The sequence below is a fragment of the Salvelinus alpinus genome, chromosome 28 (assembly GCF_045679555.1).
Source record: "Salvelinus alpinus chromosome 28, SLU_Salpinus.1, whole genome shotgun sequence".
NCBI classification, from domain to species: Eukaryota; Metazoa; Chordata; class Actinopteri; order Salmoniformes; family Salmonidae; genus Salvelinus; species Salvelinus alpinus.
The window spans coordinates 46540547-46567579 of record NC_092113.1 but is presented as its reverse complement, the minus strand read 5'-3'; the positions used below and the strand labels follow the sequence as shown (position 1 = coordinate 46567579).

Below are 27033 nucleotides of genomic sequence, written 5' to 3'. Positions count from 1 at the left end.
GGACTGTAAACTTTGTTCAGGACTGTTACTGCCACCATGGACTGTAAACTAGGTTCAGGACTGTTGATGCCACCATGGACTGTAAACTATGTTCAGGACTGTTGCTGCCACCATGGACTGTAAACTAGGTTCAGGACTGTTGATGCCACCATGGACTGTAAACTAGGTTCAGGACTGTTGATGCCACCGTGGGCTGTAAACTATGTTCAGGACTGTTGCTGCCACCATGGACTGTTAACTAGGTTCAGGACTGTTACTGCCACCATGGACTGTTAACTAGGTTCAGGACTGTTACTGCCACCATGGACTGTAAACTTTGTTCAGGACTGTTACTGCCACCATGGACTGTAAACTAGGTTCAGGACTGTTGATGCCACCATGGACTGTAAACTATGTTCAGGACTGTTGCTGCCACCATGGACTGTAAACTAGGTTCAGGACTGTTGATGCCACCATGGACTGTAAACTAGGTTCAGGACTGTTGATGCCACCGTGGGCTGTAAACTATGTTCAGGACTGTTACTGCCACCATGGACTGTAAACTAGGTTCAGGACTGTTGATGCCACCATGGACTGTAAACTAGGTTCAGGACTGTTACTGCCACCATGGACTGTAAACTAGGTTCAGGACTGTTACTGCCACCATGGACTGTAAACTAGGTTCAGGACTGTTGCTGCCACCATGGACTGTAAACTAGGTTCAGGACTGTTACTGTCACCATGGACTGTAATGGAGGTTCAGGACTGTTACTGCCACCATGGACTGTAAACTAGGTTCAGGACTGTTGCTGCCACCATGGACTGTAAACTAGGTTCAGGACTGTTACTGCCACCATGGACTGTAAACTAGGTTCAGGACTGTTGCTGCCACCATGGACTGTAAACTAGGTTCAGGACTGTTACTGCCACCATGGACTGTAAACTAGGTTCAGGACTGTTACTGCCACCATGGGCTGTAAACTAGGTTCAGGACTGTTGCTGCCACCATGGGCTGTAAACTAGGCTCAGGACTGTTGCTGCCACCATGGGCTGTAAACTAGGTTCAGGACTGTTACTGCCACCATGGACTGTAAACTAGGTTCAGGACTGTTACTGCCACCGTGGGCTGTAAACTATGTTCAGGACTGTTGCTGCCACCATGGACTGTAAACTAGGTTCAGGACTGTTACTGTCACCATGGACTGTAATGGAGGTTCGGGACTGTTACTGCCACCATGGACTGTAAACTAGGTTCAGGACTGTTGCTGCCACCATGGACTGTAAACTAGGTTCAGGACTGTTACTGCCACCATGGACTGTAAACTAGGTTCAGGACTGTTGCTGCCACCATGGACTGTAAACTAGGTTCAGGACTGTTACTGCCACCATGGGCTGTAAACTAGGTTCAGGACTGTTGCTGCCACCATGGGCTGTAAACTAGGCTCAGGACTGTTGCTGCCACCATGGACTGTAAACTAGGTTCAGGACTGTTACTGCCACCATGGACTGTAAACTAGGTTCAGGACTGTTACTGCCACCATGGACTGTAAACTAGGTTCAGGACTGTTGATGCCACCGTGGACTGTAAGCTAGGTTCAGGACTGTTGATGCCACCATCGACTGTAAACTAGGTTCAGGACTGTTGATGCCACCATGGACTGTAAACTAGGTTCAGGACTGTTACTGCCACCATGGACTGTAAACTAGGTTCAGGACTGTTGATGCCACCATGGACTGTAAACTAGTTTCAGGACTGTTACTGCCACCATGGACTGTAAACTAGGTTCAGGACTGTTACTGCCACCATGGACTGTAAACTTTGTTCAGGACTGTTACTGCCACCATGGACTGTAAACTAGGTTCAGGACTGTTGATGCCACCATGGACTGTAAACTATGTTCAGGACTGTTGCTGCCACCATGGACTGTAAACTAGGTTCAGGACGGTTGATGCCACCATGGACTGTAAACTAGGTTCAGGACTGTTGATGCCACCATGGACTGTAAACTAGGTTCAGGACTGTTGATGCCACCGTGGACTGTAAACTAGGTTCAGGACTGTTACTGCCACCATGGACTGTAAACTAGGTTCAGGGCTGTTGATGCCACCATGGACTGTAAACTAGGTTCAGGACTGTTGATGCCACCATGGACTGTAAACTAGGTTCAGGACTGTTGATGCCACCATGGACTGTAAACTAGGTTCAGGACTGTTACTGCCACCATGGACTGTAAACTAGGTTCAGGACTGTTGATGCCACCATGGACTGTAAACTAGGTTCAGGACTGTTGCTGCCACCATGGACTGTTAACTAGGTTCAGGACTGTTACTGCCACCATGGACTGTTAACTAGGTTCAGGACTGTTACTGCCACCATGGACTGTAAACTTTGTTCAGGACTGTTACTGCCACCATGGACTGTAAACTAGGTTCAGGACTGTTGATGCCACCATGGACTGTAAACTAGGTTCAGGACTGTTGATGCCACCATGGATTGTAAACTTTGTTCAGGACTGTTACTGCCACCATGGACTGTAAACTAGGTTCAGGACTGTTGATGCCACCGTGGGCTGTAAACTATGTTCAGGACTGTTACTGCCACCATGGACTGTAAACTAGGTTCAGGACTGTTGATGCCACCATGGACTGTAAACTAGGTTCAGGACTGTTTCTGCCACCATGGACTCTAAACTAGGTTCAGGACTGTTACTGCCACCATGGACTGTAAACTAGGTTCAGGACTGTTGCTGCCACCATGGACTTTAAACTAGGTTCAGGACTGTTACTGTCACCATGGACTGTAATGGAGGTTCAGGACTGTTACTGCCACCATGGACTGTAAACTAGGTTCAGGACTGTTGCTGCCACCATGGACTGTAAACTAGGTTCAGGACTGTTACTGCCACCATGGACTGTAAACTAGGTTCAGGACTGTTGATGCCACCATGGACTGTAAACTAGGTTCAGGACTGTTGATGCCACCATGGACTGTAAACTTTGTTCAGGACTGTTACTGCCACCATGGACTGTAAACTAGGTTCTTGACTGTTGATGCCACCATGGACTGTAAACTAGGTTCAGGACTGTTACTGCCACCATGGACTGTAAACTAGGTTCAGGACTGTTGCTGCCACCATGGACTGTAAACTAGGTTCAGGACTGTTACTGTCACCATGGACTGTAATGGAGGTTCAGGACTGTTACTGCCACCATGGACTGTAAACTAGGTTCAGGACTGTTGCTGCCACCATGGACTGTAAACTAGGTTCAGGACTGTTACTGCCACCATGGACTGTAAACTAGGTTCAGGACTGTTGCTGCCACCATGGACTGTAAACTAGGTTCAGGACTGTTACTGCCACCATGGACTGTAAACTATGTTCAGGACTGTTACTGCCACCATGGACTGTAAACTAGGTTCAGGACTGTTACTGCCACCATGGGCTGTAAACTAGGTTCAGGACTGTTGCTGCCACCATGGGCTGTAAACTAGGCTCAGGACTGTTGCTGCCACCATGGACTGTAAACTAGGTTCAGGACTGTTACTGCCACCATGGACTGTAAACTAGGTTCAGGACTGAACCTGCCACCATGGACTGTAAACTAGGTTCAGGACTGTTGATGCCACCGTGGACTGTAAGCTAGGTTCAGGACTGTTGATGCCACCATGGACTGTAAACTAGGTTCAGGACCGTTGATGCCACCATGGACTGTAAACTAGGTTCAGGACTGTTACTGCCACCATGGACTGTAAACTAGGTTCAGGACTGTTGATGCCACCATGGACTGTAAACTAGGTTCAGGACTGTTACTGCCACCATGGACTGTAAACTAGGTTCAGGACTGTTACTGCCACCATGGACTGTAAACTAGGTTCAGGACTGTTACTGCCACCATGGACTGTAAACTAGGTTCAGGACTGTTACTGCCACCATGGACTGTTAACTAGGTTCAGGACTGTTACTGCCACCATGGACTGTAAACTTTGTTCAGGACTGTTACTGCCACCATGGACTGTAAACTAGGTTCAGGACTGTTGACGCCACCATGGACTGTAAACTATGTTCAGGACTGTTGCTGCCACCATGGACTGTAAACTAGGTTCAGGACTGTTGATGCCACCATGGACTGTAAACTAGGTTCAGGACTGTTGATGCCACCATGGACTGTAAACTACGTTCAGGACTGTTTATGCCACCGTGGACTGTAAACTAGGTTCAGGACTGTTACTGCCACCATGGACTGTAAACTAGGTTCAGGGCTGTTGATGCCACCATGGACTGTAAACTAGGTTCAGGACTGTTGATGCCACCATGGACTGTAAACTAGGTTCAGGACTGTTGATGCCACCATGGACTGTAAACTAGGTTCAGGACTGTTACTGCCACCATGGACTGTAAACTAGGTTCAGGACTGTTGATGCCACCATGGACTGTAAACTAGGTTCAGGACTGTTGATGCCACCATGGACTGTAAACTAGGTTCAGGACTGTTACTGCCACCATGGACTGTAAACTAGGTTCAGGACTGTTGATGCCACCATGGACTGTAAACTAGGTTCTGGACTGTTGATGCCACCATGGACTGTAAACTATGTTCAGGACTGTTGCTGCCACCATGGGCTGTAAACTAGGTTCAGGACTGTTGATGCCACCATGGACTGTAAACTAGGTTCAGGACTGTTGATGCCACCATGGACTGTAAACTTTGTTCAGGACTGTTACTGCCACCATGGACTGTAAACTAGGTTCAGGACTGTTGATGCCATCGTGGGCTGTAAACTATGTTCAGGACTGTTACTGCCACCATGGACTGTAAACTAGGTTCAGGACTGTTGATGCCACCATGGACTGTAAACTAGGTTCAGGACTGTTACTGCCACCATGGACTGTAAACTAGGTTCAGGACTGTTACTGTCACCATGGACTGTAATGGAGGTTCAGGACTGTTACTGCCACCATGGACTGTAAACTAGGTTCAGGACTGTTGCTGCCACCATGGACTGTAAACTAGGTTCAGGACTGTTACTGCCACCATGGACTGTAAACTAGGTTCAGGACTGTTGCTGCCACCATGGGCTGTAAACTAGGTTCAGGACTGTTACTGCCACCATGGACTGTAAACTAGGTTCAGGACTGTTACTGCCACCGTGGACTGTAAGCTAGGTTCAGGACTGTTGATGCCACCATGGACTGTAAACTAGGTTCAGGACTGTTGATGCCACCATGGACTGTAAACTAGGTTCAGGACTGTTACTGCCACCATGGACTGTAAACTAGGTTCAGGACTGTTGATGCCACCATGGACTGTAAACTAGGTTCAGGACTGTTACTGCCACCATGGACTGTAAACTAGGTTCAGGACTGCTACTGCCACCATGGACTGTAAACTAGGTTCAGGACTGTTACTGCCACCATGGACTGTTAACTAGGTTCAGGACTGTTACTGCCACCATGGACTGTTAACTAGGTTCAGGACTGTTACTGCCACCATGGACTGTAAACTTTGTTCAGGACTGTTACTGTCACCATGGACTGTAAACTAGGTTCAGGACTGTTGATGCCACCATGGACTGTAAACTATGTTCAGGACTGTTGCTGCCACCATGGACTGTAAACTAGGTTCAGGACTGTTGATGCCACCATGGACTGTAAACTAGGTTCAGGACTGTTGATGCCACCGTGGGCTGTAAACTATGTTCAGGACTGTTACTGCCACCATGGACTGTAAACTAGGTTCAGGACTGTTGATGCCACCATGGACTGTAAACTAGGTTCAGGACTGTTACTGCCACCATGGACTGTAAACTAGGTTCAGGACTGTTACTGCCACCATGGACTGTAAACTAGGTTCAGGACTGTTGCTGCCACCATGGACTGTAAACTAGGTTCAGGACTGTTACTGTCACCATGGACTGTAATGGAGGTTCAGGACTGTTACTGCCACCATGGACTGTAAACTAGGTTCAGGACTGTTGCTGCCACCATGGACTGTAAACTAGGTTCAGGACTGTTACTGCCACCATGGACTGTAAACTAGGTTCAGGACTGTTGCTGCCACCATGGACTGTAAACTAGGTTCAGGACTGTTACTGCCACCATGGACTGTAAACTAGGTTCAGGACTGTTACTGCCACCATGGGCTGTAAACTAGGTTCAGGACTGTTTCTGCCACCATGGGCTGTAAACTAGGCTCAGGACTGTTGCTGCCACCATGGGCTGTAAACTAGGTTCAGGACTGTTACTGCCACCATGGACTGTAAACTAGGTTCAGGACTGTTACTGCCACCGTGGGCTGTAAACTATGTTCAGGACTGTTACTGCCACCATGGACTGTAAACTAGGTTCAGGACTGTTGATGCCACCATGGACTGTAAACTAGGTTCAGGACTGTTACTGCCACCATGGACTGTAAACTAGGTTCAGGACTGTTACTGCCACCATGGACTGTAAACTAGGTTCAGGACTGTTGCTGCCACCATGGACTGTAAACTAGGTTCAGGACTGTTACTGTCACCATGGACTGTAATGGAGGTTCGGGACTGTTACTGCCACCATGGACTGTAAACTAGGTTCAGGACTGTTGCTGCCACCATGGACTGTAAACTAGGTTCAGGACTGTTACTGCCACCATGGACTGTAAACTAGGTTCAGGACTGTTGCTGCCACCATGGACTGTAAACTAGGTTCAGGACTGTTACTGCCACCATGGACTGTAAACTAGGTTCAGGACTGTTACTGCCACCATGGGTTGTAAACTAGGTTCAGGACTGTTGCTGCCACCATGGGCTGTAAACTAGGCTCAGGACTGTTGCTGCCACCATGGACTGTAAACTAGGTTCAGGACTGTTACTGCCACCATGGACTGTAAACTAGGTTCAGGACTGTTACTGCCACCATGGACTGTAAACTAGGTTCAGGACTGTTGATGCCACCGTGGACTGTAAGCTAGGTTCAGGACTGTTGATGCCACCATGGACTGTAAACTAGGTTCAGGACTGTTGATGCCACCATGGACTGTAAACTAGGTTCAGGACTGTTACTGCCACCATGGACTGTAAACTAGGTTCAGGACTGTTGATGCCACCATGGACTGTAAACTAGTTTCAGGACTGTTACTGCCACCATGGACTGTAAACTAGGTTCAGGACTGTTACTGCCACCATGGACTGTAAACTTTGTTCAGGACTGTTACTGCCACCATGGACTGTAAACTAGGTTCAGGACTGTTGATGCCACCATGGACTGTAAACTATGTTCAGGACTGTTGCTGCCACCATGGACTGTAAACTAGGTTCAGGAATGTTGATGCCACCATGGACTGTAAACTAGGTTCAGGACTGTTGATGCCAACATGGACTGTAAACTAGGTTCAGGACTGTTGATGCCACCGTGGACTGTAAACTAGGTTCAGGACTGTTACTGCCACCATGGACTGTAAACTAGGTTCAGGGCTGTTGATGCCACCATGGACTGTAAACTAGGTTCAGGACTGTTGATGCCACCATGGACTGTAAACTAGGTTCAGGACTGTTGATGCCACCATGGACTGTAAACTAGGTTCAGGACTGTTACTGCCACCATGGACTGTAAACTAGGTTCAGGACTGTTGATGCCACCATGGACTGTAAACTAGGTTCAGGACTGTTGCTGCCACCATGGACTGTTAACTAGGTTCAGGACTGTTACTGCCACCATGGACTGTTAACTAGGTTCAGGACTGTTACTGCCACCATGGACTGTAAACTTTGTTCAGGACTGTTACTGCCACCATGGACTGTAAACTAGGTTCAGGACTGTTGATGCCACCATGGACTGTAAACTAGGTTCAGGACTGTTGATGCCACCATGGATTGTAAACTTTGTTCAGGACTGTTACTGCCACCATGGACTGTAAACTAGGTTCAGGACTGTTGATGCCACCGTGGGCTGTAAACTATGTTCAGGACTGTTACTGCCACCATGGACTGTAAACTAGGTTCAGGACTGTTGATGCCACCATGGACTGTAAACTAGGTTCAGGACTGTTTCTGCCACCATGGACTGTAAACTAGGTTCAGGACTGTTACTGCCACCATGGACTGTAAACTAGGTTCAGGACTGTTGCTGCCACCATGGACTTTAAACTAGGTTCAGGACTGTTACTGTCACCATGGACTGTAATGGAGGTTCAGGACTGTTACTGCCACCATGGACTGTAAACTAGGTTCAGGACTGTTGCTGCCACCATGGACTGTAAACTAGGTTCAGGACTGTTACTGCCACCATGGACTGTAAACTAGGTTCAGGAGTGTTACGGCCACCATGGACTGTAAACTAGGTTCAGGACTGTTGATGCCACCATGGACTGTAAACTAGGTTCAGGACTGTTACTGCCACCATGGACTGTTAACTAGGTTCAGGACTGTTACTGCCACCATGGACTGTTAACTAGGTTCAGGACTGTTACTGCCACCATGGACTGTAAACTTTGTTCAGGACTGTTACTGCCACCATGGACTGTAAACTAGGTTCAGGACTGTTGATGCCACCATGGACTGTAAACTATGTTCAGGACTGTTGCTGCCACCATGGACTGTAAACTAGGTTCAGGACTGCTACTGCCACCATGGACTGTAAACTAGGTTCAGGACTGTTGATGCCACCATGGACTGTAAACTTTGTTCAGGACTGTTACTGCCACCATGGACTGTAAACTAGGTTCAGGACTGTTGATGCCACCGTGGGCTGTAAACTATGTTCAGGACTGTTACTGCCACCATGGACTGTAAACTAGGTTCTTGACTGTTGATGCCACCATGGACTGTAAACTAGGTTCAGGACTGTTACTGCCACCATGGACTGTAAACTAGGTTCAGGACTGTTACTGCCACCATGGACTGTAAACTAGGTTCAGGACTGTTGCTGCCACCATGGACTGTAAACTAGGTTCAGGACTGTTACTGTCACCATGGACTGTAATGGAGGTTCAGGACTGTTACTGCCACCATGGACTGTAAACTAGGTTCAGGACTGTTGCTGCCACCATGGACTGTAAACTAGGTTCAGGACTGTTACTGCCACCATGGACTGTTAACTAGGTTCAGGACTGTTACTGCCACCATGGACTGTAAACTTTGTTCAGGACTGTTACTGCCACCATGGACTGTAAACTAGGTTCAGGACTGTTGATGCCACCATGGACTGTAAACTATGTTCAGGACTGTTGCTGCCACCATGGACTGTAAACTAGGTTCAGGACTGCTACTGCCACCATGGACTGTAAACTAGGTTCAGGACTGTTGATGCCACCATGGACTGTAAACTTTGTTCAGGACTGTTACTGCCACCATGGACTGTAAACTAGGTTCAGGACTGTTGATGCCACCGTGGGCTGTAAACTATGTTCAGGACTGTTGCTGCCACCATGGACTGTAAACTAGGTTCTTGACTGTTGATGCCACCATGGACTGTAAACTAAGTTCAGGACTGTTACTGCCACCATGGACTGTAAACTAGGTTCAGGACTGTTACTGCCACCATGGACTGTAAACTAGGTTCAGGACTGTTGCTGCCACCATGGACTGTAAACTAGGTTCAGGACTGTTACTGTCACCATGGACTGTAATGGAGGTTCAGGACTGTTACTGCCACCATGGACTGTAAACTAGGTTCAGGACTGTTGCTGCCACCATGGACTGTAAACTAGGTTCAGGACTGTTACTGCCACCATGGACTGTAAACTAGGTTCAGGACTGTTGCTGCCACCATGGACTGTAAACTAGGTTCAGGACTGTTACTGCCACCATGGACTGTAAACTATGTTCAGGACTGTTACTGCCACCATGGACTGTAAACTAGGTTCAGGACTGTTACTGCCACCATGGGCTGTAAACTAGGTTCAGGACTGTTGCTGCCACCATGGGCTGTACACTAGGCTCAGGACTGTTGCTGCCACCATGGACTGTAAACTAGGTTCAGGACTGTTACTGCCACCATGGACTGTAAACTAGGTTCAGGACTGTTACTGCCACCATGGACTGTAAACTAGGTTCAGGACTGTTGATGCCACCGTGGACTGTAAGCTAGGTTCAGGACTGTTGATGCCACCATGGACTGTAAACTAGGTTCAGGACTGTTGATGCCACCATGGACTGTAAACTAGGTTCAGGACTGTTACTGCCACCATGGACTGTAAACTAGGTTCAGGACTGTTGATGCCACCATGGACTGTAAACTAGGTTCAGGACTGTTACTGCCACCATGGACTGTAAACTAGGTTCAGGACTGTTACTGCCACCACGGACTGTAAACTAGGTTCAGGACTGTTACTGCCACCATGGACTGTAAACTAGGTTCAGGACTGTTACTGCCACCATGGACTGTTAACTAGGTTCAGGACTGTTGACGCCACCATGGACTGTAAACTATGTTCAGGACTGTTGCTGCCACCATGGACTGTAAACTAGGTTCAGGACTATTGATGCCACCATGGACTGTAAACTAGGTTCAGGACTGTTGATGCCACCATGGACTGTAAACTAGGTTCAGGACTGTTGATGCCACCGTGGACTGTAAACTAGGTTCAGGACTGTTACTGCCACCATGGACTGTAAACTAGGTTCAGGGCTGTTGATGCCACCATGGACTGTAAACTAGGTTCAGGACTGTTGATGCCACCATGGACTGTAAACTAGGTTCAGGACTGTTGATGCCACCATGGACTGTAAACTAGGTTCAGGACTGTTACTGCCACCATGGACTGTAAACTAGGTTCAGGACTGTTGATGCCACCATGGACTGTAAACTAGGTTCAGGACTGTTGATGCCACCATGGACTGTAAACTAGGTTCAGGACTGTTACTGCCACCATGGACTGTAAACTAGGTTCAGGACTGTTGATGCCACCATGGACTGTAAACTAGGTTCAGGACTGTTGATGCCACCATGGACTGTAAACTATGTTCAGGACTGTTGCTGCCACCATGGGCTGTAAACTAGGTTCAGGACTGTTGATGCCACCATGGACTGTAAACTAGGTTCAGGACAGTTGATGCCACCATGGACTGTAAACTTTGTTCAGGACTGTTACTGCCACCATGGACTGTAAACTAGGTTCAGGACTGTTGATGCCATCGTGGGCTGTAAACTATGTTCAGGACTGTTACTGCCACCATGGACTGTAAACTAGGTTCAGGACTGTTGATGCCACCATGGACTGTAAACTAGGTTCAGGACTGTTACTGCCACCATGGACTGTAAACTAGGTTCAGGACTGTTACTGCCACCATGAACTGTAAACTAGGTTCAGGACTGTTGCTGCCACCATGGACTGTAAACTAGGTTCAGGACTGTTACTGTCACCATGGACTGTAATGGAGGTTCAGGACTGTTACTGCCACCATGGACTGTAAACTAGGTTCAGGACTGTTGCTGCCACCATGGACTGTAAACTAGGTTCAGGACTGTTACTGCCACCATGGACTGTAAACTAGGTTCAGGACTGTTACTGCCACCGTGGACTGTAAACTAGGTTCAGGACTGTTACTGCCACCGTGGACTGTAAGCTAGGTTCAGGACTGTTGATGCCACCATGGACTGTAAACTAGGTTCAGGACTGTTACTGCCACCATGGACTGTAAACTAGGTTCAGGACTGTTGATGCCACCATGGACTGTAAACTAGGTTCAGGACTGTTACTGCCACCATGGACTGTAAACTAGGTTCAGGACTGTTGATGCCACCATGGACTGTAAACTAGGTTCAGGACTGTTACTGCCACCATGGACTGTAAACTAGGTTCAGGACTGTTACTGCCACCATGGACTGTAAACTAGGTTCAGGACTGTTGCTGCCACCATGGACTGTAAACTAGGTTCAGGACTGTTACTGTCACCATGGACTGTAATGGAGGTTCAGGACTGTTACTGCCACCATGGACTGTAAACTAGGTTCAGGACTGTTGCTGCCACCATGGACTGTAAACTAGGTTCAGGACTGTTACTGCCACCATGGACTGTAAACTAGGTTCAGGACTGTTACTGCCACCATGGACTGTAAACTAGGTTCAGGACTGCTACTGCCACCATGGACTGTAAACTAGGTTCAGGACTGTTACTGCAACCATGGACTGTTAACTAGGTTCAGGACTGTTACTGCCACCATGGACTGTTAACTAGGTTCAGGACTGTTGATGCCACCATGGACTGTAAACTTTGTTCAGGACTGTTACTGCCACCATGGACTGTAAACTAGGTTCAGGACTGTTGATGCCATCGTGGGCTGTAAACTATGTTCAGGACTGTTACTGCCACCATGGACTGTAAACTAGGTTCAGGACTGTTGATGCCACCATGGACTGTAAACTAGGTTCAGGACTGTTACTGCCACCATGGACTGTAAACTAGGTTCAGGACTGTTACTGCCACCATGAACTGTAAACTAGGTTCAGGACTGTTGCTGCCACCATGGACTGTAAACTAGGTTCAGGACTGTTACTGTCACCATGGACTGTAATGGAGGTTCAGGACTGTTACTGCCACCATGGACTGTAAACTAGGTTCAGGACTGTTGCTGCCACCATGGACTGTAAACTAGGTTCAGGACTGTTACTGCCACCATGGACTGTAAACTAGGTTCAGGACTGTTACTGCCACCGTGGACTGTAAACTAGGTTCAGGACTGTTACTGCCACCGTGGACTGTAAGCTAGGTTCAGGACTGTTGATGCCACCATGGACTGTAAACTAGGTTCAGGACTGTTACTGCCACCATGGACTGTAAACTAGGTTCAGGACTGTTGATGCCACCATGGACTGTAAACTAGGTTCAGGACTGTTACTGCCACCATGGACTGTAAACTAGGTTCAGGACTGTTGATGCCACCATGGACTGTAAACTAGGTTCAGGACTGTTACTGCCACCATGGACTGTAAACTAGGTTCAGGACTGTTACTGCCACCATGGACTGTAAACTAGGTTCAGGACTGTTGCTGCCACCATGGACTGTAAACTAGGTTCAGGACTGTTACTGTCACCATGGACTGTAATGGAGGTTCAGGACTGTTACTGCCACCATGGACTGTAAACTAGGTTCAGGACTGTTGCTGCCACCATGGACTGTAAACTAGGTTCAGGACTGTTACTGCCACCATGGACTGTAAACTAGGTTCAGGACTGTTACTGCCACCATGGACTGTAAACTAGGTTCAGGACTGCTACTGCCACCATGGACTGTAAACTAGGTTCAGGACTGTTACTGCAACCATGGACTGTTAACTAGGTTCAGGACTGTTACTGCCACCATGGACTGTTAACTAGGTTCAGGACTGTTACTGCCACCATGGACTGTAAACTTTGTTCAGGACTGTTACTGCCACCATGGACTGTAAACTAGGTTCAGGACTGTTGATGCCACCATGGACTGTAAACTATGTTCAGGACTGTTGCTGCCACCATGGACTGTAAACTAGGTTCAGGACTGTTGATGCCACCATGGACTGTAAACTAGGTTCAGGACTGTTGATGCCACCGTGGGCTGTAAACTATGTTCAGGACTGTTACTGCCACCATGGACTGTAAACTAGGTTCAGGACTGTTGATGCCACCATGGACTGTAAACTAGGTTCAGGACTGTTACTGCCACCATGGACTGTAAACTAGGTTCAGGACTGTTACTGCCACCATGGACTGTAAACTAGGTTCAGGACTGTTGCTGCCACCATGGACTGTAAACTAGGTTCAGGACTGTTACTGTCACCATGGACTGTAATGGAGGTTCAGGACTGTTACTGCCACCATGGACTGTAAACTAGGTTCAGGACTGTTGCTGCCACCATGGACTGTAAACTAGGTTCAGGACTGTTACTGCCACCATGGACTGTAAACTAGGTTCAGGACTGTTGCTGCCACCATGGACTGTAAACTAGGTTCAGGACTGTTACTGCCACCATGGACTGTAAACTATGTTCAGGACTGTTACTGCCACCATGGACTGTAAACTAGGTTCAGGACTGTTACTGCCACCATGGGCTGTAAACTAGGTTCAGGACTGTTGCTGCCACCATGGGCTGTAAACTAGGCTCAGGACTGTTGCTGCCACCATGGACTGTAAACTAGGTTCAGGACTGTTACTGCCACCATGTACTGTAAACTAGGTTCAGGACTGTTGCTGCCACCATAACTTCGAAAAACAAAATTAAACCATAATTTGATGTCTGGACTGACCGAGAATGGCTCCTCAATTTCAGGATGCGAAGAGGCACCTTCCTACACCTGTGTGATGTTCTTCGGCCCAATCTGACTGTAAACTAGGTTCAGGACTGTTGATGCCACCATGGATTGTAAACTAGGTTCAGGGCTGTTGCTGCCACCATGGACTGTAAGCTAGGTTCAGGGCTGTTGCTGCCACCATGGACTGTAAACTAGGTTCAGGACTGTTGCTGCCACCATGGACTGTAAACTGACACATCGGTCAGAATGCAATTGAGGATCTGGAGCAGGAATCCAGGTTTAGGGGGAGTTATTACACACAGACACACAGACACACACAGCCATTGGGCGGTTGCGGAGTGGGGAGACGAGAGAACAGCGATTGGGCGACAGGGGAGTGAGGAGACGAGAGAACAGCCATTGAGCGGCAGGGGAGTGAGGAGACGAGAGAACAGCCATTGGGCGACAGCAGAGTGAGGAGACGAGAGAACAGCCATTGGGCGGCAGGGGAGTGGGGAGACGAGAGAACAGCCATTGGGCGGCAGGGGAGTGGGGAGACGAGGGAACAGCCATTGGGCGGCAGGGGAGTGGGGAGACGAGGGAACAGCCATTGGGCGGCAGCGGAGGGAGGAGACGAGAGAACAGCCATTGGGCGGCAGCAGAGTGGGGAGACGAGGGAACAGCCATTGGGCGGCAGGGAAGTGAAGAGACGAGAGAACAGCCATTGGGTGGCAGCGGAGTGAGGAGACGAGAGAACAGCCATTGGGCGGCAGGGAAGAGAGGAGACGAGAGAACAGCCATTGGGCGGCAGCAGAGTGGGGAGACGAGGGAACAGCCATTGGGCGGCAGCGGAGTGAGGAGACGAGAGAACAGCCATTGGGCGGCAGGGAAGTGAGGAGACGAGCGAACAGCCATTGGGCGGCAGCGGAGTGAGGAGACGAGAGAACAGCCATTGGGCGGCAGGGAAGTGAGGAGACGAGCGAACAGCCATTGGCCGGCAGGGAAGTGAGGAGACGAGAGAACAGCCATTGGGCGGCAGGGAAGTGAGGAGACGAGAGAACAGCCATTGGGCGGCAGGGAAGTGAGGAGACGAGGAAACAGCTATTGGGCGGCAGCGGAGTGAGGAGCCGAGAGAACAGCCATTGGGCGGCAGCGGAGGGAGGAGACGAGGGAACAGCCATTGGGCGGCAGGGAAGTGAGGAGACGAGAGAACAGCCATTGGGCGGCAGGGAAGTGAGGAGACGAGCGAACAGCCATTGGGCGGCAGCGGAGTGAGGAGACGAGAGAACAGCCATTGGGCGGCAGGGAAGTGAGGAGACGAGGAAACAGCTATTGGGCGGCAGCAGAGTGGGGAGACGAGAGAACAGCCATTGGGCGGCAGCGGAGTGAGGAGACGAGGGAACAGCCATTGGGCGGCAGGGGAGTGAGGAGACGAGGGAACAGCCATTGGGCGGCAGCGGAGTGAGGAGACGAGAGAACAGCCATTGGGCGGCAGGGAAGTGGGGAGACGAGAGAACAGCCATTGGGCGGCAGCGGAGTGAGGAGACGAGAGAACAGCCATTGGGTGACAGCAGAGTGAGGAGACGAGAGAACAGCCATTGGGCGGCAGGGAAGTGAGGAGACGAGAGAACAGCCATTGGGCGGCAGGTAAGTGAGGAGACGAGCGAACAGCCATTGGGCGGCAGGGGAGTAGGGAGACGAGGGAACAGCCATTGGGCGGCAGCGGAGTGAGGAGACGAGAGAACAGCCATTGGGCGGCAGGGGAGTGGGGAGACGAAGGAACAGCCTAGAGAGGAATCACACCTCGATCGATCAACTGAATCAGGAACACATTAGAATAAAGTAGGCTAATGCAGTTGAAGGCATGATTCAATCTGTTGTAGTCATGTCTAACTGGTGTACTCATGTAAAGCATTAAGTCATGTCTAACTGGTGTACTCATGTAAAGCATTAAGTCATGTCTAACTGGTGTACTCATGTAAAGCATTAAGTCATGTCTAACTGGTGTACTCATGTAAAGCATTAAGTCATGTCTAACTGGTGTACTCATGTAAAGCATTAAGTCATGTCTAACTGGTGTACTCCTGTAAAGCATTAAGTCATGTCTAACTGGTGTACTCATGTAAAGCATTAAGTCATGTCTAACTGGTGTACTCCTGTAAAGCATTAAGTCATGTCTAACTGGTGTACTCATGTAAAGCATTAAGTCATGTCTAACTGGTGTACTCATGTAAAGCATTAAGTCATGTCTAACTGGTGTACTCATGTAAAGCATTAAGTCATGTCTAACTGGTATACTCATGTAAAGCAATAAGTCATGTCTAACTGGTGTACTCATGTAAAGCATTAAGTCATGTCTAACTGGTGTACGCATGTAAAGCATTAAGTCATGTCTAACTGGTGTACTCATGTAAAGCATTAAGTCATGTCTAACTGGTGTACTCATGTAAAGCATTAAGTCATGTCTAACTGGTATACTCATGTAAAGCATTAAGTCATGTCTAACTGGTGTACTCATGTAAAGCATTAAGTCATGTCTAACTGGTGTACTCATGTAAAGCATTAAGTCATGTCTAACTGGTATACTCATGTAAAGCATTAAGTCATGTCTAACTGGTGTACTCATGTAAAGCATTAAGTCATGTCTAACTGGTGTACTCATGTAAAGCATTAAGTCATGTCTAACTGGTGTACTCATGTAAAGCATTAAGTCATGTCTAACTGGTGTACTCATGTAAAGCATTAAGTCATGTCTAACTGGTGTACTCATGTAAAGCATTAAGTCATGTCTAACTGGTGTACTCATGTAAAGCATTAAGTCATGTCTAACTGGTGTACTCATGTAAAGCATTAAGTCATGTCTAACTGGTGTACTCATGTAAAGCATTAAGTCATGTCTAACTGGTGTACTCATGTAAATCATTAAGTCATGTCTAACTGGTGTACTCATGTAAAGCATTAAGTCATGTCTAACTGGTGAACTCATGTAAAGCATTAAGTCATGTCTAACTGGTGTACTCATGTAAAGCATTAAGTCATGTCTAACTGGTGTACTCATGTAAAGCATTAAGTCATGTCTAACTGGTGTACTCATGTAAAGCATTAAGTCATGTCTAACTGGTGTACTCATGTAAAGCATTAAGTCATGTCTAACTGGTGTACTCATGTAAAGCATTAAGTCATGTCTAACTGGTGTACTCACGTAAAGCATTAAGTCATGTCTAACTGGTGTACTCACGTAAAGCATTAAGTCATGTCTAACTGGTGTACTCACGTAAAGCATTAAGTCATGTCTAACTGGTGTACTCATGTAAATCATTAAGTCATGTCTAACTGGTGTACTCATGTAAATCAATAAGTCATGTCTAACTGGTGTACTCATGTAAAGCATTAAGTCATGTCTAACTGGTGTACTCATGTAAAGCATTAAGTCATGTCTAACTGGTGTACTCATGTAAAGCATTAAGTCATGTCTAACTGGTGTACTCATGTAAAGCATTAAGTCATGTCTAACTGGTGTACTCATGTAAAGCATTAAGTCATGTCTAACTGGTGTACTCATGTAAAGCATTAAGTCATGTCTAACTGGTGTACTCATGTAAAGCATTAAGTCATGTCTAACTGGTGTACTCACGTAAAGCATTAAGTCATGTCTAACTGGTGTACTCACGTAAAGCATTAAGTCATGTCTAACTGGTGTACTCACGTAAAGCATTAAGTCATGTCTAACTGGTGTACTCATGTAAAGCATTAAGTCATGTCTAACTGATGTACTCATGTAAAGCATTAAGTCATGTCTAACTGGTGTACTCATGTAAAGCATTAAGTCATGTCTAACTGGTGTACTCATGTAAAGCATTAAGTCATGTCTAACTGGTGTACTCATGTAAAGCATTAAGTCATGTCTAACTGGTGTACTCATGTAAAGCATTAAGTCATGTCTAACTGGTGTACTCATGTAAAGCATTAAGTCATGTCTAACTGGTGTACTCATGTAAAGTCATGTGGTCACCTAGATGATCATTTCAGCACCGTTTTGATTGCATCATCACACTGTTTATTGGTAGTTTTCACACAGCAGCCCAGCCTGTTATAATCACACAGCAGCCCAGCCTGTTATAATCACACAGCAGCCCAGCCTGTTATAATCACACCCAGCCTGTTATAATCACACAGCAGCCAAGTCTGTTATAATCACACAGCAGCTCAGCCTGTTATAATCACACAGCAGCCCAGCCTGTTATAATCACACAGCAGCCCAGCCTGTTATAATCACACAGCAGCCCAGCCTGTTATAATCACACAGCAGCCAAGCCTGTTATAATCACACAGCAGCCCAGCCTGTTATAATCACACAGCAGCCCAGCCTGTTATAATCACACAGCAGCCCAGCCTGTTATAATCACACAGCAGCCCAGCCTGTTATAATCACACAGCAGCCCAGCCTGTTATAATCACACAGCAGCCCAGTCTGTTATAATCACACAGCAGCTCAGCCTGTTATAATCACACAGCAGCCCAGCCTGTTATAATCACACAGCAGCTCAGCCTGTTATAATCACACAGCAGCCCAGCCTGTTATAATCACACAGCAGCTCAGCCTGTTATAATCACACAGCAGCCCAGCCTGTTATAATCACACAGCAGCCCAGCCTGTTATAATCACACCCAGTCTGTTATAATCACACAGCAGCCCAGCCTGTTATAATCACACAGCAGCCCAGCCTGTTATAATCACACAGCAGCCCAGCCTGTTATAATCACACAGCAACCCGGCCTGTTATAACCACACAGCAGCCCAGCCTGTTATAATCACACAGCAGCCCAGCCTGTTATAATCACACAGTAGCCCAGCCTGTTATAATCACACAGCAGCCCAGCCTGTTATAATCACACAGCAGCTCAGTCTGTTATAATCACACAGCAGCCCGGCCTGTTATAATCACACAGCAGCCCAGCCTGTTATAATCACACAGCAGCCCAGCCTGTTATAATCACACAGCAGCCCAGCCTGTTATAATCACACAGCAGCCCAGCCTGTTATAATCACACAGCAGCCCAGCCTGTTTAATAACACAGCAGCCCAGCCTGTTATAAGCACACAGCAGCCCAGCCTGTTATAATCACACAGCAGCCCAGCCTGTTATAATCACACAGCAGCCCAGCCTGTTATAATCACACAGCAGCCCAGTCTGTTATAATCACACAGCAGCTCAGCCTGTTATAATCACACAGCAGCCCAGCCTGTTATAATCACACAGCAGCCCAGCCTGTTATAATCACACAGCAGCCCAGCCTGTTATAATCACACAGCAGCCCAGCCTGTTTAATAACACAGCAGCCCAGCCTGTTATAATCACACAGCAGCCCAGCCTGTTATAATCACACAGCAGCCCAGCCTGTTATAATCACACAGCAGCCCAGCCTGTTATAATCACACAGCAGCCCAGTCTGTTATAATCACACAGCAGCCCAGCCTGTTATAATCACACAGCAGCCCAGCCTGTTATAATCACACAGCAGCCCAGCCTGTTATAATCACACAGCAGCCCGGCCTGTTATAATCACACAGCAGCCCAGCCTGTTATAATCACACCCAGTCTGTTATAATCACACAGCAGCCCAGCCTGTTATAATCACACAGCAGCCCAGCCTGTTATAATCACACAGCAGCCCAGCCTGTTATAATCACACAGCAGCTCTACCTGTTATAATCACACAGCAGCCCAGCCTGTTATAATCACACAGCAGCCCAGCCTGTTATAATCACACAGCAGCCCGGCCTGTTATAATCACACAGCAGCCCAGCCTGTTATAATCACACCCAGTCTGTTATAATCACACAGCAGCCCAGCCTGTTATAATCACACAGCAGCCAAGCCTGTTATAATCACACAGCAGCCCAGCCTGTTATAATAATAGGCTAATTTGCTATTGATTATTATGTCTTATGACATTCGAAAAACAAAATTAAACCATAATTTGACATCTGGACTGACCGAGAATGGCTCCTCAATTTCAGGATGCGAAGAGGCACCTTCCTACACCTGTGTGGGGTTCTTCGGCCCAATCTGACTCACCAGAACTGCAGACAGACAGTCCCTGTAGAGCTACATGTGGCTGGAATCCCCTTCTCTTAACCTAAAAACTAAACCTAACCTAAACTAAAAACTAAACCTAACCTAAACACTAAACCTAACCGAAACTAAAAACTAAACTAAACCTAACCTAACCTAAAAACTAAACCTAACCTAACCTAAAAACTAAACCTAACCTAACCTAAAAACTAAACCTAACCTATACTAAAAACTAAACCTAACCTGAACTAAAAACTAAACCTAACCTAACCTAAAAACAAAACCTAACCTATACTAAAAACTAAACCTAACCTGAACTAAAAACTAAACTAAACATTAATATGTTCTCTAGCTGCTCTTGCCATAGTTTACCTCGTTTAATGTAATAATGTAGCTTAAAACCCAGAGTATGATGTATCTATTGAGTCACGTAGTTGCTTTATATATCCTTATATTTTATATATCCTTATATATATCCTTATATTTTATATATCCTTATATATATCCTTATATTTTATATATCCTTATATATATCCTTATATTTTATATATCCTTATATATATCCTTATATTTTATATATCCTTATATATATCCTTATATTTTATATATCCTTATATATATCCTTATATTTTATATATCCTTATATTTTATATATCCTTATATATATCCTTATATTTTATATATCCTTATATTTTATATATCCTTATATATTATATATCCTTTATATATCCTTATATTTTATATATCCTTATATATATCCTTATATTTTATATATCCTTATATATATCCTTATATTTTATATATCCTTATATTTTAAATATCCTTATATATTATATATCCTTTATATATCCTTATATTTTATATATCCTTTATATATCCTTATATTTTATATATCCTTTATATATATCCTTATATTTTATATATCCTTTATATATCCTTATATTTTATATATCCTTATATATATCCTTATATTTTATATATCCTTATATTTTATATATCCTTATATATATCCTTATATTTTATATATCCTTATATTTTATATATCCTTATATATATCCTTATATTTTATATATCCTTATATACATCCTTATATTTTATACATCCTTATATTTTATATATCCTTATATTTTATATATCCTTATATTTTATATATCCTTATATATATCCTTATATTTTATATATCCTTATATATATCCTTATATATATCCTTATATTTTATATATCCTTATATATATCATTATATTTTATATATCCTTATATATATCCTTATATTTTATATATCCTTATATATATCCTTATATTTTATATATCCTTATATATATCCTTATATTTTATATATCCTTATATATATCCTTATATTTTATATATCCTTATATATATCCTTATATTTTATATATCCTTATATATATCCTTATATATATCCTTATATTTTATATATCCTTATATTTTATATATCCTTATATATATCCTTATATTTTATATATCCTTATATATATCCTTATATTTTATATATCCTTATATATATCCTTATATTTTATATATCCTTATATTTTATATATCCTTATATTTTATATATCCTTATATTTTATATATCCTTATATATATCCTTATATATTATATATCCTTATATTTTATATATCCTTATATATATCCTTATATTTTATATATCCTTATATTTATCCTTATATTTTATATATCCTTATATATATCCTTATATTTTATATATCCTTATATTTTATATATCCTTATATATATCCTTATATTTTATATATCCTTATATATATCCTTATATTTTATATATCCTTATATATTATATATCCTTATATTTTATATATCCTTATATATATCCTTATATTTTATATATCCTTATATACATCCTTATATTTTATATATCCTTATATTTTATATATCCTTATATATATCCTTATATTTTATATATCCTTATATATATCCTTATATTTTATATATCCTTATATATATCCTTATATTTTATATATCCTTATATACATCCTTATATTTTATATATCCTTATATTTTATATATCCTTATATATATCCTTATATTTTATATATCCTTATATATATCCTTATATATATCCTTATATTTTATATATCCTTATATATATCCTTATATATATCCTTATATTTTATATATCCTTATATATATCCTTATATATATCCTTATATTTTATATATCCTTATATATATCCTTATATTTTATATATCCTTATATATTATATATCCTTATATTTTATATATCCTTATATATTATATATCCTTATATTTTATATATCCTTATATATTATATATCCTTATATTTTATACATCCTTATATATATCCTTATATATTATATATCCTTATATTTTATATATCCTTATATTTTATATATCCTTATATATATCCTTATATTTTATATATCCTTATATATATCCTTATATATATCCTTATATTTTATATATCCTTATATATATCCTTATATTTTATATATCCTTATATATTATATATCCTTATATTTTATACATCCTTATATTTTATATATCCTTATATATATCCTTATATTTTATATATCCTTATATTTTATATATCCTTATATATATCCTTATATTTTATATATCCTTATATTTTATATATCCTTATATATATGCTTATATTTTATATATCCTTATATACATCCTTATATTTTATATATCCTTATATATATCCTTATATTTTATATATCCTTATATACATCCTTATATATTATATATCCTTATATATATCCTTATATTTTATATATCCTTATATATATCCTTATATTTTATATATCCTTATATATATCCTTATATATATCCTTATATTTTATATATCCTTATATACATCCTTATATTTTATATATCCTTTATATATCCTTATATTTTATATATCCTTATATACATCCTTATATATTATATATCCTTATATATATCCTTATATTTTATATATCCTTATATATATCCTTATATATATCCTTATATTTTATATATCCTTATATACATCCTTATATTTTATATATCCTTTATATATCCTTATATACATCCTTATATTTTATATATCCTTATATACATCCTTATATTTTATATATCCTTTATATATCCTTATATTTTATATATCCTTATATACATCCTTATATATTATATATCCTTATATATATCCTTATATTTTATATATCCTTATATATATCCTTATATATATCCTTATATTTTATATATCCTTATATACATCCTTATATTTTATATATCCTTTATATATCCTTATATACATCCTTATATTTTATATATCCTTATATACATCCTTATATATTATATATCCTTATATATATCCTTATATTTTATATATCCTTATATATATCCTTATATATTATATATCCTTATATATATCCGTATATTTTATATATCCTTATATTTTATATATCCTTATATACATCCTTATATTTTATATATCCTTTATATATCCTTATATTTTATATATCCTTATATTTTATATATCCTTATATACATCCTTATATTTTATATATCCTTTATATATCCTTATATTTTATATATCCTTATATTTTATATATCCTTATATATATCCTTATATTTTATATATCCTTATATATATCCTTATATTTTATATATCCTTATATATATCCTTATATTTTATATATCCTTATATATATCCTTATATTTTATATATCCTTATATACATCCTTATATTTTATATATCCTTATATATATCCTTATATTTTATATATCCTTATATATATCCTTATATATATCCTTATATTTTATATATCCTTATATTTTATATATCCTTTATATATATCCTTATATTTTATATATCCTTATATATATCCTTATATTTTATATATCCTTATATATATCCTTATATTTTATATATCCTTATATATATCCTTATATTTTATATATCCTTATATTTTATATATCCTTTATATACATCCTTATATTTTATATATCCTTTATATACATCCTTATATTTTATATATCCTTTATATACATCCTTATATTTTATATATCCTTATATATATCCTTATATTTTATATATCCTTATATATATCCTTATATTTTATATATCCTTATATTTTATATATCCTTTATATATATCCTTATATTTTATATATCCTTTATATACATCCTTATATTTTATATATCCTTATATATATCCTTATATTTTATATATCCTTATATATATCCTTATATTTTATATATCCTTATATACATCCTTATATTTTATATATCTTTATATATATCCTTATATTTTATATATCCTTATATTTTATATATCCTTATATTTTATATATCCTTATATATATCCTTATATATATCCTTATATTTTATATATCCTTATATATATCCTTATATATATCCTTATATTTTATATATCCTTATATATATCCTTATATTTTATATATCCTTATATATATCCTTATATTTTATATATCCTTATATATATCCTTATATATTATATATCCTTATATTTTATATATCCTTATATATATCCTTATATTTTATATATCCTTATATATATCCTTATATTTTATATATCCTTATATATATCCTTATATTTTATATATCCTTATATATATCCTTATATTTTATATATCCTTATATATATCCTTATATATTATATATCCTTATATTTTATATATCCTTATATATATCCTTATATTTTATATATCCTTATATATATCCTTATATTTTATATATCCTTATATATATCCTTATATTTTATATATCCTTATATATATCCTTATATATTATATATCCTTATATTTTATATATCCTTATATATATCCTTATATTTTATATATCCTTATATATATCCTTATATATTATATATCCTTATATTTTATATATCCTTATATATATCCTTATATTTTATATATCCTTATATATATCCTTATATTTTACATATCCTTATATATATCCTTATATTTTATATATCCTTATATATATCCTTATATATTATATATCCTTATATTTTATATATCCTTATATTTTATATATCCTTATATATATCCTTATATTTTATATATCCTTATATATATCCTTATATTTTATATATCCTTATATATATCCTTATATATTATATATCCTTATATACATCCTTATATTTTATATATCCTTATATATATCCATATATATATCCTTATATTTTATATATCCTTATATTTTATATATCCTTATATTTTATATATCCTTATATATATCCTTATATTTTATATATCCTTATATATATCCTTATATTTTATATATGCTTATATATATCCTTATATATATCCTTATATTTTATATATCCTTATATACATCCTTATATTTTATACATCCTTATATATATCCTTATATTTTAAATATCCTTATATTTTATATATCCTTATATTTTATATATCCTTATATATATCCTTATATTTTATATATCTTTATATATATCCTTATATTTTATATATCCTTATATTTTATATATCCTTATATTTTATATATCCTTATATATATCCTTATATTTTATATATTCTTATATTTTATATATCCTTATATATATCCTTATATTTTATATATCCTTATATACATCCTTATATTTTATATATCCTTATATATATCCTTATATTTTATATATCCTTATATTTTATATATCCTTTATATATATCCTTATATTTTATATATCCTTATATATATCCTTATATTTTATATATCCTTATATTTTATATATCCTTATATACATCCTTATATATTATATATCCTTTATATATCCTTATATTTTATATATCCTTATATATATCCTTATATATATCCTTATATTTTATATATCCTTATATATATCCTTATATATATCCTTATATTTTATATATCCTTATATTTTATATATCCTTATATATATCCTTATATATATCCTTATATTTTATATATCCTTATAAATATCCTTATATTTTATATATCCTTATATTTTATATATCCTTATATATATCCTTATATATATCCTTATATTTTATATATCCTTATATATATCCTTATATTTTATATATCCTTATATTTTATATATCCTTATATATATCCTTTATATATCCTTATATTTTATATATCCTTATATATATCCTTATATATATCCTTATATATATCCTTATATTTTATATATCCTTATATATATCCTTATATATATCCTTATATTTTATATATCCTTATATATATCCTTATATATATCCTTATATATATCCTTATATTTTATATATCCTTATATATATCCTTATATTTTATATATCCTTATATATATCCTTATATTTTATATATCCTTATATTTTATATATCCTTATATTTTATATATCCTTATATATATCCTTATATATATCCTTATATTTTATATATCCTTATATATATCCTTATATTTTATATATCCTTATATATATCCTTATATTTTATATATCCTTATATATATCCTTATATTTTATATATCCTTATATATATCCTTATATATTATATATCCTTATATTTTATATATCCTTATATATATCCTTATATTTTATATATCCTTATATATATCCTTATATTTTATATATCCTTATATATATCCTTATATATTATATATCCTTATATTTTATATATCCTTATATATATCCTTATATTTTATATATCCTTATATATATCCTTATATATTATATATCCTTATATTTTATATATCCTTATATATATCCTTATATTTTATATATCCTTATATATATCCTTATATTTTACATATCCTTATATATATCCTTATATTTTATATATCCTTATATATATCCTT

At 39.6% G+C, this 27033-nt stretch overlaps 1 protein-coding gene across 1 annotated transcript in view; it reads left to right on the top strand.

Moving 5' to 3' along the window:
• Window positions 1-17420: 17420 nt before the first annotated feature.
• The window catches only part of LOC139556899 (enolase-phosphatase E1-like), a 64853-nt gene continuing 55240 nt past the window's right edge, over window positions 17421-27033 (top strand). The window contains exon 1 of the mRNA XM_071370995.1: window positions 17421-17441. Within this exon, the coding sequence (XP_071227096.1) occupies window positions 17421-17441 (21 nt within the window). The remainder of the gene's footprint in view (window positions 17442-27033) is intronic.